Below are 18,328 nucleotides of genomic sequence, written 5' to 3'. Positions count from 1 at the left end.
TGGTGGCCACGAGTTCGCTCCGATGTTGCCCCTTACGTCAGCTCCTGTGACGTCTGCCGACGGGCCAAAGACATCCCAGCCAAACCCTCAGGGTTGTTACAGCCCTTGCCCACACCCTCAGGACCCTGGGATAATTTCTCGATGGACTTCATCATGGAACTTCCGCGATCCAAGGGTCAAACTTGTATCTTGGTGGTCGTCGACCTATTTACCAAGATGGCCCACTTCATTCCGTGCCTGAAACTTCCCACAGCTCAGGAGACGGCCCAGCTCTACCTGCAACACATCTTTCGTCTGCACGAACTCCCAGCCCACCTGAACTCAGATCGGGGCCCCCAGTTCTCCTCTCGGTTCTGGCAAGCCCTCCATTCCAGCCTGGGTACTCAAGTGCACCTGTCCTCAGCCTACCACCCACAGACAGATGGTCAGACAGAGCGCACCAATGCCACGCTAGAGCAATATCTCCGCTGTTACACCTGTTACCAGCAGGATGACCGGACCACTCTGTTGCCCCTAGCGGAGTTTGCATACAACAACACGGTCCATTCATCCACCCAAATGACCCCGTTTGCTGCAACCTACGGGTACCACACTCGGTTCTTCCCGGCGATCCTGCCACCCACGAATGTCCCCGCCGTCGATGCCTACCTGCAAGAACTCCGCGCCAGCCAAGACTTGCTCCGAGAGCAGCTACAGCGGGCCAAGGAGGCATATAAACTGGCTGCGGACCGGAAGAGGCAAGAAGGCCCTCCAGTGCAGCCGGGGGATCATGTGTGGCTCTCGACTCGCTACCTGCGCCGGCCTGGCCGGTCTCACAAGCTGGATGCACGGTTCATTGGACCCTACCTCGTCATGGAACAAATAAACCCTGTCGCCTTCAGGCTCCAGTTGCCACCCCACCTCCGCATTCACCCTGTGTTTCATCGCTCCCTTCTTGTTCCGGCTGCACCCCCTGACCCAGCTCGGCCTCCTTCCCCACCGCCGCCACCACCAGATGGTGGATGACGAAGAAGAATATGAGGTGCGCCAGATCCTGGACTCCCGGTACCATCGTGGAGGCCTCCAGTACCTTGTGGACTGGGAGGGATACGGCCCAGAAGACCGGTCTTTGGAGCCCGTTGACAATCTTCATGCCCCGGACTTGGTGCAACGGTTCCACAATGACCACCCCGACCTCCCAGGCCCCTCGACGGAGGGGGGCCCTGGTTGGGGGGATAGTGTCATGGGTACTGGGGACCCTGCTAAGAAGCTGAGCCTGCAGAAGAAACTGTGCCCCCGCCACCTGCACCAGTGCCCCTGCCTCCTGCTGGAGAAGATCCAAGCCCCCCTGCCTCGCCGTCTCTGGTGGCTCGTGTGCGTGACCGCCTTCGTCAGGACCTCAGGGATCGGAGGAGGGCGGCACGCTCACGAGCAAGACGCTCCCTGAGCCCTGAGTTTTGAAAGGATTCTGGCCCTTTTAGGAGTGAGGATGCTTGAGTCTCAGCAGGATCCTGGCTGCCTCTCTGAGCCAGCAATTAGCCCAAATGGGCAACAGACAGCAGAGGGCTATATAGCTGTGGGCTTTGGGAGGAGGCTTTGTGGAAGCAACTAGTCCCTTACCTGACGTTCTAGCATCCACTCCGGCTTTTGACTTTGGCTTCTGGACCCCCTGACTTTGGCTTTGACTCCTGGACCCCCTGACTTCGGCTTCTGAACCTCTGACCTGTGATACCTGGACTGCGATTTGGTTTTGGCGCCTTGGACCCTCTTTGCTCACCAGCTACAGACCTTGGACTGCCCCGGGACTTTGCCTGATCCGGCCCCAGCCCGTGACACCTTCTTTTTCTTCTTTCTTCTTTCTTCTCTCTTATATCTTGTATCTTGTTCTAGCTCTGGAAGTCTTCTGTTATATCACCTCAATTCCAATATCTTATGCCACTCTTCAAGGAAGAGATAGCCGCAATAGAGTTTATTACTAAAAACTGTCTCTTCCTCCTTTATATATCTCTGCTCATCTATCTTCAGCAGCCGTCCTCCTGTCAGCTCTTCTTTTAATCCAAAACATACCTACAATGTCTATTTCTACTTTCTTATCCTTCCATACACAATCTTTTCTTTACTCAAACTTTCTTCTACTTACATACACCGTCCCAACTCTTACTCATTGCAGTTCCCTCTACCGCCGCCATTTCTCCCTCCTCGCCATTTCCAGCCGCACTTTCCGAATCACAGCTTAACCGTTCCTTTATATTCTGCTTCTCCTCTCTTCCTCTTTTCTTTTCTTCCACCTCTCTTTCTCTCTCCCCCAATTTCTTTCTTCACCAACTCCTGCTTTCTCACCCTCCGTTCTCCACTCTCTGCTCACATTCGTTTGCTGTCCCTCTAAGCAAGCTCATCCACCTCCGCCCCAACTCCTTCTCAGCCGTTGCCACTGCCGCCGCATCAGCACACCGACCGCTCCTCTGCAACCCTCTCAGTTTCGGCAAAGCTACTTTTGGATGTCCTCTTTCTCTCTTCCTACAGTTGTCCAACAATCAGCCTCTCCCTCCGTTCTCCAATCTCCTCTCACATTCATTCACCGTCACTCCAGGCGAGACTCGTCCGCCTCCGCCCCGACTCCTTCTCCAGTTGCCGCCGCCACACCAGTACACCAACTGCTCTTCTGTAACTCCCTCAGCTTCAACCAAAGTATTTTCTTTCGTAAGTTAAGTTTTCAAAAAAAAAAGGGAAAAAGAAAAAATTTTCAGGCTTGGCCAATTTCGTATGAGTTCTCTGCCACCCCGCCAACTCCTGTTCCAGTGGCCCAGTTGAAACGCCGAAGCGTTAGTAGGCTCCAGACGAGGGAAAGGACGGGAATAAAAGGGAAGCCTCCGCATCCCCTTCAAGTTCCCACCAGCTCCCCCAAACTGCGAAGCGTCACCCAGACGCTTCTTTAAGAGGTACTTTCCAAATCAAAGTCCTCTCTGGTGCCCACTCAACACAGCGAATGCTGGAGCTTGGCAGAAACGCTGCGCTTCACCACACCATCTTACCGGAAGTCTGAAAAGTTTCTATTTGTTAGCATTTATTCTGCTTCCCGGCCCTCCAGTGAGGGAGGGCCCCCAGCTCCCACCCAAGTGTGGGCCCATTTGCACAGAGGGCTCCAAAGGAAAATAAGACATCCCCTGAAAATAAGCCCTAGTGTGTCTTCTTGAGAAAAAACAAATATAAGACAGTGTCTTATTTTCAGCGAAACACAATAGTTGTAGAGTGGAACATTTAATTAAGCCTTGCATTAATGTAACATGACCAATCTTCTTCGTGGTCTCTGTGCTTCACACTCATGGAATAGAGTGCCTGCGCCGATCCCTGAATCGGTATCTAAAAAGCCCAGGATTTTTTCGCACTCGGCACCAATGGGCATGCGCAGGCATCCCAGTGCGCACGCTCGCTGGCTCCAGCGCGAGGATCCCACCAGTTCCTTTCTGACTGCTGTGCTGAGAGGATCTCCTTTCGTGTCCCCGGTCGGTAAAGTAATCTTACGATTGCTTTTTCTTGTTGTATATAGCCCGTTTGTTATTTTCTTAGTGTAGTTAGTTAGTTGTTAGTTAGTGTTTTAAAAAAAATTGTTGAACTTGCCCTTCAGGGCCCAGTTTCCCCCCGTTTTTTCCCTCAGAGACTTTCCTGGGTGGGTTTTTTACCTTTGCATCTATGGAAAGACGTTGGGGTTTTTTTAAGAAGTGCCGCTCCTAGGAAAGAAGTCTGCCCCCCCCCGCCGGCCATTCTTCTGTCTCCTTATTTGGACGAGGGACATCTTGTGGATTCTTGCTTGCACTGCCTGAGTTTTTGCAAACAAACTCGCAGGAATCAAGCTGCGAGGCTTTTGGCTGCGTTGGTTGAGTCGGCACTTCGCCCTCAAAAGATGGCATCGGGCCCGTCAGTACCGATGGGAGAGGCCGCGGCCCCTACAGTCACATCAGCTGATACATCGCTGATCAGGACCGAGATGCCAGTCGAGCCGTGGGCGTTCCACAAAACGACCTTCTGAAGGGTCAGTGGACACCCCAGCTAAGAAGCGTCGGGATGACTTGGGGACCTGATCATCCACACCGAAGAAGGTGAAATCTAAGGAGAAGCGGAAGAAGAGATCGTCCCGCACTCCTTCCCCTTCTCATGACGCTTCGACATCGACCGCTGCACCGAGGAAGATCTTGGCGTCCCCACATCTTAGCCCTTTGGTGTCGAGAGGCAGTGCTTCGCAGCAGTTGCGTCTATCAGCATCGAAGCAAGAGCTCGACCTCACTCAGCGCTCCCATTCTTCGGGGTCGAGGCATCGCAGTGAAAGCGACTCTGTCTCAGAGGTGGAGGTGTCGGCACCGATGGAGCCGTCGATACCGATGGATCAGGCAAGAGGTCGGAGAGAGCTGGAGCCGACCACCGTAGCTCGCCACTTCCCACCGCTTCCGCCGTGGGAGCAGCGTCAGTGGCCTCCCTATGCCTATCCATACCCACCGTACCAGTGGTACCCCCCTTGGGAGTTTGCAGACTGGGACCAGCAATCCGAGGCATCCCATATGTCGAGGCTTTCCCAGCATTCTAGGCGGCGTCCCTCGGCATCGATGTCCGTCCCACCCGAAAGACGCAGCGTGGTGGTGGAGGAAGTCCAGCCTAGGTCGTCGGTGTCGATCTGGTCACCCGTCAGAGAGTCAATGCCAGTGCTCTCGGAACATTCTTTGAGGAGAGTGTCTTCATCGTCGGACTCCGAGGTCAGTACCGACGATCCAGACAGGGCTTTGGAACCTTCGCCTGTGTCTCATACCGCTGAGGATCTTCCCATTTCACCATCAGAGGATCTAAAGTCGTAGGGGGACCTGGTGAAGAGGATGGCACTCTCCCTCTCTCTCCCGGTGACACAACCGCAGCCTGTTGTAGACTATACCATATTTGACATCATGTAGCGGGATACGTCTACAGCGGTTGCCCTGCCTGTTACGAAGGTCATCTTACAGGCAGTGAAGGAGCCCTGGGCGAAGCCTGCTTCTACACCTGTGTCATCAAGAAGGTTGGACCACATGTACCGCATCCAAGAGGCCGGTGCGGAATTTCTCTTCACGCATTCAAAGCCCAATTCAGTGGTCGTATTCTCCTCGTCAAAGGCCCACAAGACGCACTCCTCTCCACCAGACAAGGAGGGAAAGAAGCTGGACAATGTCAGGAGGAAGTTTTACTCTGCTGGGGTGCTGGGAGTAAAGGTATCTAACTATGCTGCATGAATGGCTAGATACCAATACTCAGTGTGGGAACAACTTACCCCCCTCTTGTCTTCCCTGAGTGAGGAGAAGAGATCTGCTGCAAAGAAGTTGCAGAAGGAAGGCTTTGCTGTAGCCAAACAACAACTGGCTGCAACAAAGCATATGGTGGATGTCTCAGCAAGAACCATCACTTCTGCTGTCTGCCTTCGCCACCACTCCTGGCTCAGGGCAAAGGCCCTCCAGCAAGACACCAGGGCCTTTGTTGAAGATCTGCCCTTCGAGGGCGAAGGCCTCTTCAGCTTGACCACCGACAATGCTCTTCAGGAAATGGATAAGAGCATAAAAACCTCCAGGAACCTGGGTGTCCCGGTGTCTTCCAGAGCTGCTAAACCAAAACAGTGGCACAAACCCTGGGCCAAGAAACAATATCAAAAGTTTTCCCCGGAACAGCAATGGAGACCTCGCTCTGCCCAACCTGAGCGTAGGTCCCCATACAGGGGGAAAATCGAAACCGCTACGCTTCTGCGCAGACCACCGGCAAGTCCAAGGGCGTTCGCCCTCAAAAGCAGGGCCTTTGACTTTCTGGTAGCACGTGTCACAGTCCCCACTTCTTCATCTATCCGCCTCCGCCATTCCTGTCGGCCTGGGAGTCCATCTCTACGGACAGGTGGGCGCTTTCCATCGTCACGGAAGGCTACAAAATAGATTTTGCTCAGATTCCGAACCAATCTGTGGTAATCACCACACCCCCTTCCCCACCTCTGCTGGTGGAGGGAGCAACCTCCTACAGAAACACGCCATAGAACGGGTCCTGGTGGAGGCCAGGACGAGAGGCTTCTACTCTCGTTGTTTCCTGATTCCCAAGCGGGACGGGGGTTTGAGACCAATCATGGACCTTCGGAATCTGAACAAGTTTATTCTTTACCAGAAGTTCAGAATGTCCGCTCTGCAAACGATTCTGCCCCTCATCAACCAAGGGGACTGGATGGCAACGCTGGACCTCAAGGATGCCTACTTCCACATCAGCATCCATCCTGCATTCAGACGTTTCCTTCGGTTTGCAGTAGGTTCTCAACATTTCCAGTTCAAGGACCTTCCGTTCGGCCTGTCCACTGCACCACGGGTGTTCACGAAGATGATGAGCATTGTGGCTGCCCACCTCCAGCTTCAAGGGATAGTCGTCTTTCCATACATCGACGATTGGCTCCTTGTGGCGGAGTCGAAGGAAAGTTTGTCAAACCATATTGCCACCACTCTTCGTCTTCTTCACACCTTGGGTTTGCAGGTCAATTTGGAGAAATCACACCTTACTCCATCAAGGACAGTTCAGTTCAAAGGGGCTTTGCTGGATACGAACCTTCATCGCGCTTTCCTGCCTCAGCAGAGAGCGATGGACATTATCTACCTTGTCGAACTTCTGCAGAGTCAAAAGTGGGGCATGTGCAGCAGCTGCAGTGGATGCTGGGGCTGATGGCGGTGACTACAAGCGTGCTGATCTTTGCGAAGCTGAGGATGAGAGGCCTACAACTTTGGTTTCTTCGTCAGTTTCGACCGCTAACGGACTCACCTCGAGAGAGGTTTGTAATTCCACCTGTGATACTTCAAATACTGCAGTGGTGGAAATCAAAGGACAACATTTGTCAGGGAGCTCCCTTCCACCTGCCTGTACCAACAGTGACAATCACAACAGATGTGTCTTTATGGGGTTGGGGGGCCCACATGGACACTGTGTGTGGGGGGGGGGCCTTTGGCCTTTGAAATTGACTCATTGCCATATAAATTACCTGGAACTGCTGGCAGTTCATTTTGCTCTTCGATCCTTCCGCCCCATGGTGGCAGGGAAGGTTGTTGCTCTCTTACGGACAATACCACTGCCCTGTGTTACATCAGCCGATAAGGAGAGACAGTTTCTCGGTGGCTCTGTGCACTGGCACTGGAACTGTGGTCGGAGTGCCTGGACCACGACATCTTTGTGAAGGCTGCGCATCTCCCAGGGGTGCTCAATCTGCAAGCAGACTCCCTCAGCTGGGGTGCGGCTTCCCCGCACGAGTGGGAGATACAGTGGCACTTCCTTCAACCTGTGCTTCAGCTCTGAGGGTATCCTCTGGTGGACGTCTTTGCCACAGCTGAGAACCGGAAGTGTCCTCTGTTTTGCTCCAGAGGGGGCTCAGACCCAGAGTCGTTGGGAGACGGTCTGCTGTTCCCGTGGGAATGTCGGTTCCTATATCTGTTCCCACCTCTGCCACTTGACAAGGGTGGTCAACAAGATCGCAAGAGAGAGACCATGCTGCATCCTGGTGACTCCGTGGTAGGCTCGGCAGAACTGGTTCCTGATCTTGCTCCAACTGGCGAGGGGGGTCTTCTACCAGTTTCCGGCGGAACCGGATCTTCTGTCAGCTCAGGACGGTCACGTATTCCATCACAACGTGCCCCACCTGAAGCTGACAGCGTGGTTTATCGACCCTGTGAGTTCTCCAGCAGAGTCCAACACGTTTTCCTTAATAGCAGGAAGCTGTCTACCCGCGCTTCTTATGATAGGAAGTGGCGGAAGTTTCTTCAGTTTTTAGTTGATCCTACAGTTTCACCCCAGAGGGTGGGGCTGCTGGTTACTTTTGAGTTTTTGTTATCTCTAGTGGATGCTAGCCTTGTTTTTTCCTCCATTAAAGTTTATCTGACGGCAATATCTGCATTCCAGGAACCAGTGGAGGGGCATTCAGTTTTTGCACACCCTCATTCTAAGAGATTTTTGAAAGGTTTGCTTAGGCTTCATTCTCCTTCGAGATCACCCCCACAGTTGTGGGATTTGACTCTAGTGTTGGACAGGCTGACTCGGCGTCCTTTTGAGCCGATGGCCACATGCTCGTTACAGCTCCTATCTTGGAAGACTGCTTTTTTGGTAGCCATCACATCAGCACGCCGTGCAGGGGAGCTCATGGCTATGCGTTGTGACTACCCATATTTAGCTTTTCAGGAGTCTGGAGTATCCTTAGCTCCTGATATTTCCTTTCTCCCCAAGGTGGTTTCTCAGTTCCACCTTAACTTAGAAGTTTGGTTGCCCACGTTTTATCCTACACCTTCCTTGGATGAGGAACGTAGGTTGCATGCTTTAGATGTTAAGCGTGCCTTATTGTTTTATTTGAGTCGCTCCAAGAGTTTTTGTAAGGACCAGCATCTTTTTGTTTCTTATGCTGCTCCTAAGTTAGGTTCCAGAATCTCGTCTCAGCAGCTTTCAAAATGGCTCACTGAGACTATTAAACTGTGTTATTTGTTGGCTAAGAAGCCGTTACCTGGGCCTATTCGCGGACACTCTACAAGAGCGATGGCAACGTTGGTGGTGTTCCTGAAAAGCGTTTCCCTGATGGACATTTGCAAGGCTGCCACCTGGTCCTCTCTACATGTCTTTATGAAGCACTACGCGCTGGATGTGCATGCTCTACAGAGGACTCGTCTGGGAGCTGCGGTGCTGCAAGCTGTTTCTTCTGGTTGACCGTCTTTCCGCCTCCAGGTATGTCTTGCTTGCTAATCTCCCATGAGTGTGAAGCACAGAGACCACGAAGAAGATCAACAGGTTGCTTACCTGTAACTGTAGATCTTCGAGTGGTCATCTGTGCATTCACACTACTCGCCCTCCTTCCCCACTGCTGACGGTCTCCCTGCAGTAGGGTCTTCCAGCGGTCAGGAAGAAACTGGCGAGATCCTTGCGCTGGCGCCGGCAGGCCTGCGCATGCCCGTTGGTGCCGAGCGTGAAAAAATCCCGTGCTTTTTAGGTACCAATTCGGGGATCGGCGCAAGTGCTCTATCCCATGAGTGTGAATGCACAGATGACCACTCGAAGACCTACAGTTACAGGTAAGCAACCTGTTTTTTTTCAACTTGTGGTTTTGTAGTCAAGCATATAGCCCTCAGTTTGTGCCATGGTGCCTTCACATGTTCTTGACCAGTACATGAAGCAGCTTCTGTACAAAAGTTCACAATGCCCAGCTACTTCATGTTCCTCTGGGTCTTAGGCTCAAAGCATTGACCATGAGATGTCTGTAATGAATGTCAATGAATCAAAAGTAGCTTTGCAACATACAGATGTGCACACCTGAACAGAACATATTCAAGACTGGTACAGCACAGACATTGTCTGCAGTTTTTGATGCAATAATGCATAGCAAGAGGTGACATTTATCAGAGACTGTAAAACAAAATATTGCAAGCGTGCTAACATTTTAAGCTTGTTTTATTTTAAGTAAAAAAATATTTAATTGTGTGTCTGTGCCCTTTATAAAGTTTATATGTCCGCTACCTGGCATTACATTTTATGATACACATGGCCCGGCCCGACAAGGTCTCATTTATGTCATATCCCGCCTTCATAACAAATGAGTTTGACACCCCTGGTTTAAGGGTTATTCATCATGAAATGATTCGTTTTTAATTCTGTATTGTGAGGCTGTATACAATGTTTAATATTTTTGGGAAATGAATTCCTTTAATTCATTCACAATATTATGCTTTCCCAGAGGATTCTGTAAGATTATTTGGGGCAGTTTTCATCTGTCTAGAAAATATTATCACAGATTCTTGGTTTTGCAGTTCTCAAAACTATGAATTTGTGCCTATAGAGATAACATGCCGCCTCTTCACAGCAAAAAACTTCAGTCCTATTGGTCCACTGCAAATCTGTGTACACAGGATGAACCCCTTATCTCTTAAGGGTCAAGTTTCAAGAAGTTCAGTGAATATAAGATTGTTTGGGTGGAATAGGTCTGGATAAGGAGGAGATACTTAAGAGAGATACTTAAGCGATAAAGCGTGAGAAGGGAGGGGCAAGCAGTATAAATGAAAGTGAAACTTCTTGAGCAGAATACTCCAGATACCGTGTTTCCCTGAAAATAAGACACTGTCTTATATTTGTTTTTTCTCAAGAGGACACACTAGGGCTTATTTTCAGGGGATGTCTTATTTTTTATTAAGTATGATACAAAAATCTACATTTATTCAAATACAGTTAAGTCATCTTCTGGAACATTGTCATAACTCTCCAGGTATTTCAGTCTTCCTTACCACTCCGCGCCGAAATGCATGGCGTGGCTATGCAGATACGCTGCATAGCCACGCCCATCACTAGGTCTTATTATCGGGGTAGGGCTTATATTTAACAAATGCATAGAAATCCTGCTAGGGCTTATTTTGGGGGTAGGTCTTATTTTCAGGGAAACAGGGTATCTAGAGATCTTTATGAATGTACCCTCATGGAAATGTAAGCAAATGCAAGAATACATATGCTATATAATGTTATTGTTTTAGTAAAATAAAACAATTTAACTGGTTATTGTTAATGATTATTTTTATCCTTCCAATGAAGTACAGCAGAAAAATTGTGCAAATATTAATGACTAACCTATTAAACTGGAGATAGTTCACTTTGCAGTGATTTCATAATTATCTATATAACTTAAGTGAACCTTAAAAGTTATTATACTAAAATGAAACCTTAATCTAGGTTGTAAATATTAAGGCCAGCAAGAATTAGCTTTTATGTAGAAAAGCATGATTTAAATATTATTACTGACTAGTTATTTAAATCATGATTTAAATCAAATCCTCCCTGCTTCAGAGCATGAAAGTATCCATGTGTTTTTAATCAACATAATTTTCATAACTAGACATTCTTGTGGACCAACAATTATTTTTAAGCTGCCTTTAAAAAAAAGATAGTTTATTACCCAATTAAGATGAAGGTAGGTATCATGAATAACTGTCCTACATTTTAAAATGTTCCTTTAAATCATATTTGGTTGTGTTGGACGTAACTTTTTCTTGGTTGCCTTGTTTAGCTTCAGGTATGTTTTCAGTTCTTTTGTACAGTATTGTATACAAATGCAGTCTTGAGAACTAGGTGCCCGTTAAAAGATTGTACTGACTGTTAGATTCGAGCCTAGGCATGTCTAATAGGACATGAATTTTGCTGTTTGTTCAGTGGGCTTACGTCTGTATAAGTGTGCATTTACTCTGTAGTTGATTAATCATGGATAAACTAAGTATCACCAGGGCTTTTTTGTAGAAAAAGCTAATCAGGAACTTATTTGCATATTAGGCCACACCCCTAACACCAAGCCAGCCAGAACTGCATTCCTGTGTGTTCCTGCTCAAAAAAAGCCCTGAGTATCAAAATACTAACATTGGCAATGGGGAGGTTCATTTGTTGATAAAAGTTAGCAGTTTGGCACTAAAACTGGTTATGGAGTGCAAGGAAAGTCCATCTTTTTTTAGAATTTTCTTTTCTTTTTAGGCTATGTGAACCAAAGAAGGATCTGATAGCGCGGGTAGTAAAAATCATTGGAAAAAAGAAAGCTATCGAATTATTGATGGAGACTGCTGAAGTGGAACAAAATGGAGGTCTTTTGATAGTGGTAAGGAAAAATAGAGACTTGTTAGAATTTGTTTAGTTCATACTGTGAGGCTTTGCCAGTTATTGATCCCAGTCAACTCAGCGCATATGAAAATGGTCAGAACTTTATTAGCAATCAATACAGAGCAATGGACCTTCATGCTATGAAGCCATTGCCAAGAATAGAGTAACTTACAAACAGAACCAATAGTATACCAAGCAAAAAGGTGTGCAAGCTAAAGCCAGCCCCCGTCCGTTAGGTTCCCAGGGTTATATGTATTATATAGAGAGTCTTTGAATTCTCAAGGTTGTTATTGTCAAGCATGCGGGTTCAATGACGAGTAGAAGTTGATACAAAGACTACGTTTATTGATAGACCGATACTTTAGCCGAAGCCATTTCTTGAGAGTAATGAAACTGATACATTGATACAAAACTTTTAAAGCATATTTCAAAGGAATTCCAAGGGAGGGTGCTGCGGGGAAGCAGTCATACCTAAACTATCAGACTGTCTACTTTCCCAGGACGGTTATCAGAAATTTGTCCTTTCGCCATATATCTCATCCTCCCTCCGGAGGATATATGGGAAGGTGCTAATTACTTTGTTCCCTTCACACTACTCTAAATTAACAGCCATAAAGCGAGAAAGGAAAAAGGAAAGAATAACAAACAAATAAACTTGGATCCTCCATGACAATTCACAGACCAGTTTTAAGCAGGACCCTAAAGCAATCAATTACCAATATGTTTAACTATGCTTGACAGTTATGGCTACCAGATAACAGTTCCACTGCCAGAGTCTTCCTGCACATCTTGTGAAAAGTTACAGCAAGTGAATTGCCAAAGTAGGCACAATTGGATACAAGTCTGAGCAAAGCAGAAAATGAATACACAGTTCAGATGGATATGCTGAGAGGGGGCAATGTAACGCAAGGAAATAAGAAATACTGAATATGAGTGAACTCCTCAGCACAACCATATGACAATGTCAGGGAACTTGCCACCTGCTCATGGCATGATCACTGACTTTCAGATGCTGTTTGTGAATCTGCTTTCCCCAACAAATGTCAGGATCTCTGCTGTCATACTATTTGTTTAAAGGTTTTTGCCCTGGGTTGGGGGGAAAAGAAGTTCTTTTTTGCTTGGACTATGGCAGATTGTGGCTACTTCTTCAAAAAGAGTTAATTAATTTCTGACCCCAGTATGATGGAGATTAACAATATGTTGCGTGCTAGGATCTGGGAGGTGCAGGTTCAGATCCCAGCCCTGCTATGGAAGCTTGCAAGGTGACCTTGGACCAGTCACACATATTAAGACTAACTTATTTTGAAAGGGTTTTGTGAGGATAAAATGAAGGGGAGGTGAATTATGTAAACTGTTTTGGTTTCTCACCAGAAGAAAGATGGGGTATAAATGAAGTAAATAAATAAACTATAAAGAAAATATTGACTTATTTTGAAAGGGTTTTGTGAGGATAAAATGAAGGGGAGGTGAATTATGTAAACTGTTTTGGTTTCTCACCAGAAGAAAGATGGGGTATAAATGAAGTAAATAAATAAACTATAAAGAAAATATTGACGTCCATGTTGTTTTCTGTTACAAGTAGCTAAGAATACAAAACCTATGCTTCTTATTTATATGGTCTAGCATACAAGTACTACAGTAAATACTAACAATGTTAAAGACTGTGATTCCTGTAAAATACAGATAAGTTATGATCTCCAGGTACTATTTTTAAAAAGCATGCAACGCAAGGATTAATTTTCTGATTTCTTTAAATTGTACTGTCTCTTCCAGCTTGTACAGAATGACCTTAGCACTTGAGTTAGATAGTTAATCATCTTCTTTTCTGACATAACATGACCTCTAGTCATCAACTTTTGTCAATGATACTAAATTAGATGTAATTAGAATGTGGTATGAATACATAGGGAAGTTTTTGAAGTACCTGTAAAAATTGTTATGATTAATATGCTTGTTTCTTTAAGGCTTTCTTATACTTTCATTGGACACAAATAGTAAATTTTCTAAAAACTGGCTGTAATTTTGCATGTACCATAATGGAGATTGAGGGTGGGAAGATAAATTCAGAAGTCTAAGAATCTAACAAACTTAATGTTTGCATAAATTGCATGGTAATTATGAAGGATCAGGTCAGAGCGTACTCAGGAGGGCAACCACTTTAAATTTCTCCGCGGTCACCTTCCCTCAGTCAGACTCACAGAAATCCTGCCAGGACTCTTAAAAATTGACGCCAGTCGGTTTTAAAGTTAAAAACCACAACAATATTTATTGGGTAACAAAAGGCAAGGGAGAGGAATGAAATAATATTGATTATAACTGTTCAGTATTTCAAAAGGCAAATCAGTTGGCAGGTGGTTGGCAGAATAAATCAATTACAGAGAGGAGAGAATTATCAGGCTGAGGTAAAATATAACAATATCTTTGGCAGAAGATCTTTAAAATAACAATAAACCAGACAGGTTTTGGAATCCCACTAGATTCTACTCCAGGCAGTCTGTGCCTTCTAGGCACTCAGAATGCTGTTACCTCAGATGTTTAGCCTTAGCTTGGCAATGCCAAATCATAAAAATAACAAACTTCAATCACTCTTTCCACACACAGAGAGAGAATTCCTGACTGGTGCCAGTATATTCTCCCTCAGACCTTCTCGCATTAGCTAACTTCCAGGACTCGCACCCCTCAATACCAATGCGTCTCAGCCCCACAGCTAGTCTTCTGGTCTGAGTCTTGGGTAACCCTGCTGACCACCAGAATCCAGTTCTCCCCTAAGTGTGTATTTGTGTGATCTAGTTTGTACACGGAGATTGCCTGATGGGCTGGCAAAATCTCCCTCAGAGTTTCAAACTGCCTGAAAACTCTCTTCCAGACAGGGACTATCTAGCTCTGTCTCCCACAAGCAGCCCAGCCTCTCTGGCTGCTCTTAGCCCCTCGTCCAGTTGTTTTTACAACTGACCGGCCTAAGCTCACTGCCTTCGCTTCAGACTCCTTCTCTGAAGACTTCTCTCAAAGACTCCCTCAGCTAAGACTCAAAACCTGAGGTGTTCCACTGCTAAGCAAACCTCATATTGTTACTTTTTCGTTGCTAGGGCAACGTTCCAGCCAATAGCTGCAAGCCTGTTCTCCAGCTCTTAGGCTAAGTTCCTGAGTCCGTCACAGTAATGTATAGCCTTCTCCACCTAGCTGTTAAGATTATTTAATAATAACAACATATATCATGCTTCCTATGCATTTGATTTTTCAAGCAGTGGGTAGAACAAAAATTAATTTTTCTGAAAGCAAGATTTGCATCCAATAGCACCTTAAAGATCAACAAGATTTCTAAGGTATAAGCTTTTGAGAGTCAGAGCTCCTTCGTTGAATACTGTGGAGCTTTGATAAACTTTTGCTGGTCTTTAAGGTGCTACTAGACTCAAATCTAGCTCTTATACTGAAGACCAACATGGCTACTCATCTGATGCTAAGCATCTTAGGAAGCAGGGTGGAGGTTTTATCAAGTAGAGAAAAAACCTCTTTCCATTTCCAACCCTTTGTGCCATACTTAAATGGTCTGGTGTGTCAAAGGCTGCCACCACTCTGCATGGGAGGGCCCAGAGCACCCAACCACCCCTGTCTCTTCCTTATAGTAAATACCTCTTAACTGTGACTAAGGAGATGTAAGGACCCAAGCAGTATAACAACAAGTTTATTTACAGTGCTCAAATAATAAGTGGGTAAAAACAGTGAGATAGACAGACAGATAGATAGATAGTTAGTAAAGGTGGGTGCAAATAAACAGAAGCCCTGACACAACTAACTAGACAGTCCCTTTCTCTAATACCATAACTCACTCCCTTGGGTAAGGGATCTTTCCTGCTGCCTGCTCACCTACAGCCTTTTCCAGAGAGATCATACCCTGTCTGTGGTTGGTCCTTTTATGCCTTCCTCCCAGGTCCCACCCCTCTCTGGGCTAGTTTCCCTCCAAAACCTTGCCACCCAATTGGAGGGACAGAAGGGATCTTGGGAAAATGCCCACAATAATATTTCTTGAAATGCATGGCTCTTCAAAGAAGACTTTGTCTGACCAAATGGTTAATTTTATCAACAAGTACAGAGCCCTCCAATAGTGCAGTCCTAAGCATAGTTATGTTGAAGTAAATTGGTTTTAATATGCGCAACTGTGTAGGAGTTGATTGTGTATTAGAGTGAATTTTTAAAAATAGACTATCCTTCTGCCTTCAGAGTTTTCTGCTCAAACAAATATTTTTGTGAACTCATCTGATTTACTTAGTTCAGCCTTACTTGTAGCTTTCAATTTTTTTTTCTGTTGTCCAGAATGGTACTAGGAGGAGGACACCAGGAGGAGTTTACTTAAATCTCCTGAAGAATACACCCAGTATAACTGGAGAGCAAATTAAGGTAAAGCAAGTGCCATATGTTTATATTTTGAAATTATTTAAAAAACATATATTTAACACATATATTTAATAGAATTTTTGAGTACACCAGTTCCTAATGCTTTCGCATGCTGCTTCATGAGTCTTCTGAAGTAAGATGATGTTAGAGATGAGGGCCCTGAAATTGGGAGTCATGCTGCTTCCCCCCCCTTTTTTTTAATAGTGAAAAAATTGGAAAATTGGGGGAGATTGAAAAACTAAATTATCATTTTAGCTGTGTAATTCCAGTCATACTCCATTAAAGCATTGGATTGGATTGCATGTTTTTTCAATGGAGTGTATGACAGTGTGAGTGATAATGCTTTACTGAAGTTTTCATATTAGATATTTTAATTCAGTATTCAGATTTACTGATAATATAGAAGCACATTGCATATGCTGTATATGCAAACCACTTAGTTGTCTGTAAAGAATAGGTGTTGAAATATTTTGTACTCTGTTTTGGCCGATGGATGCTTTTTCAAAGTCTGTATAGTTAAAATAAAATGTATTTTATTTGTATGCAGTTTTCACCGTTTTTCCAGCTTGTATAAAGGAAAATATGCATAAAATACTTCTGAGTATAGCAGCTTCATTTCTGTCTAACACTAGAGATATTTAATTACGGAATAAAACTAGAGTTTGGGTAATTTCAATTTTCAGAAGGGATCAATGTACTGTTTTACTTACATAAATTTTATGTTCTTAGTAACAACAAATTTAGTTCTGATAAGAAAACTAACACAGTATTCATTTAGGGCTGTGATCGTGCCATGGTACAACCTATGGAAACATCCTGGTCAGCCTTAAAAACTAGCAGCTCATATAGGGCTGTCATCTAAGGATTTATCTCATCCCCTCATTGGGGATATTCATTTTTATTTATAGTCTTCCTTTATCACTGGGACTAAAGGCATATTAGACGTATGATAGAAGTATTCAGTCAATCAGTAGGTGATTACAAAATATAACATTTGAATGATAATAATACTTGAAACTAACAGCAAGATTCCTAATACAACAAGGTTATACTCTGTTAGAATTTGGAGATCATACCAATTGTGCCTGCGAATGCCTGTTTAAAAGCTCTTCAGAACAATTATAGTTTGGCTTTTCCATTTCTACATTTTTCATTCCAAAACTTATTTAAGTATTTTTGCTTGCTACTCTATTTTAGTGGGTAGCGGTGACTCAGAAGTATAAATCTTTCAGACTTCAGAGTACATGCCTGGCTTGGTGGAAGAATTACAGCTCTCAAATATTACAGTCTTCCTGTTTTTATATCCTAAGCTGATAGACCTGTAGTAATTTAAAATAGGGCACCCCTTTGACTTTAGGAAGCCTCAAGCATTAATTTTCAGATTTTCTTTAGCCATTTTTAAAAGCATTTGGATATACATCAGTCTAGAAAAGAGGTTTTTGTTCTTTGTCAGGAAGCTTTTATCTTTAGTTTAAAGGTGAGCAAAGGCAACCAGCAGTTCCTGAAAGGTGATGGTGGTGGGTTTTTTCCCCTGACTATTATGCCTTAGCACCTCATGGAGTATTAAAATTCTTTTTGAAGGAAATCTTCTGTATTGAAAACCAAAAGGAATATGAGAACAAAAAAGCTGCAAAAAAGAGGAGAATTCAAGTCCTGGGAAAGACAATGAAGAAAGCCATTAAAGGGCTCAACCTTCAAGAGTACGATGATGCCTCTCGAGAGACTTTTGCTAGTGACACAAATGAGGCACTGGCTTCTCTGGATGATTTGCAGGAAGGACACAGTGAAATGAAGCTGGATCCAGAAGATGTTATTGAAATAGATAACACTCATGACTTAGACATCTTTTAATATACTGGATACTTGAAAGACTATAATCTTTATGAAATATATTAAATAGCTGTTGTTATTTTATGACTACTTGTTTTCATTAGTTACAATATTACATATGTCAGTTTTAAGAGGAACTTCTGGATTTTTCAATAATACTTCAGTTTGCTTCAGTTGATGAATATTTTTGGATCTCCATATTTTGTTCCATGGTATCTGTCTTTGCTTAACACCTATTAAGTCTGTGTTCACTCACCTCAGGATTCATTTCAGATAACAGCAGTACTGTTTCTCCAGAGTAAAACTAATTTATATAGGCTCTAAGCTGCATGAAAGTATTCCTGCAGTTAACCAAAGGTAATATACAGCAAGGTGATGCACTGCTCTCCGAAATGTATTTTGATGTAAAAGCATGTTCTGTGTACACAGCCTCATTTAGTGAGTCTGGATACACAGCTTTGAAACATCTATTTGGTTTAATATTCATTGTGTC

The 18,328-nt window shown here is 44.9% G+C and overlaps 1 protein-coding gene across 1 annotated transcript in view; it reads left to right on the top strand.

Moving 5' to 3' along the window:
* The window catches only part of PHAX (phosphorylated adaptor for RNA export), a 35,636-nt gene extending 17,717 nt beyond the window's left edge, over positions 1 to 17,919 (top strand). The window contains exons 3-5 of the mRNA XM_060235514.1: positions 11,491 to 11,611; positions 15,925 to 16,008; positions 17,587 to 17,919. Of these exons, the coding sequence (XP_060091497.1) occupies positions 11,491 to 11,611; positions 15,925 to 16,008; positions 17,587 to 17,856 (475 nt within the window). The 3' untranslated portion in view covers positions 17,857 to 17,919. The remainder of the gene's footprint in view (positions 1 to 11,490; positions 11,612 to 15,924; positions 16,009 to 17,586) is intronic.
* The last annotated feature ends 409 nt before the right edge of the window (positions 17,920 to 18,328 follow it).

Source organism: Heteronotia binoei, chromosome 4 (genome assembly GCF_032191835.1).
Source record: "Heteronotia binoei isolate CCM8104 ecotype False Entrance Well chromosome 4, APGP_CSIRO_Hbin_v1, whole genome shotgun sequence".
In the NCBI taxonomy this organism is placed as follows: domain Eukaryota; kingdom Metazoa; phylum Chordata; class Lepidosauria; order Squamata; family Gekkonidae; genus Heteronotia; species Heteronotia binoei.
This window is presented reverse-complemented; position numbering and strand designations above follow the sequence as displayed.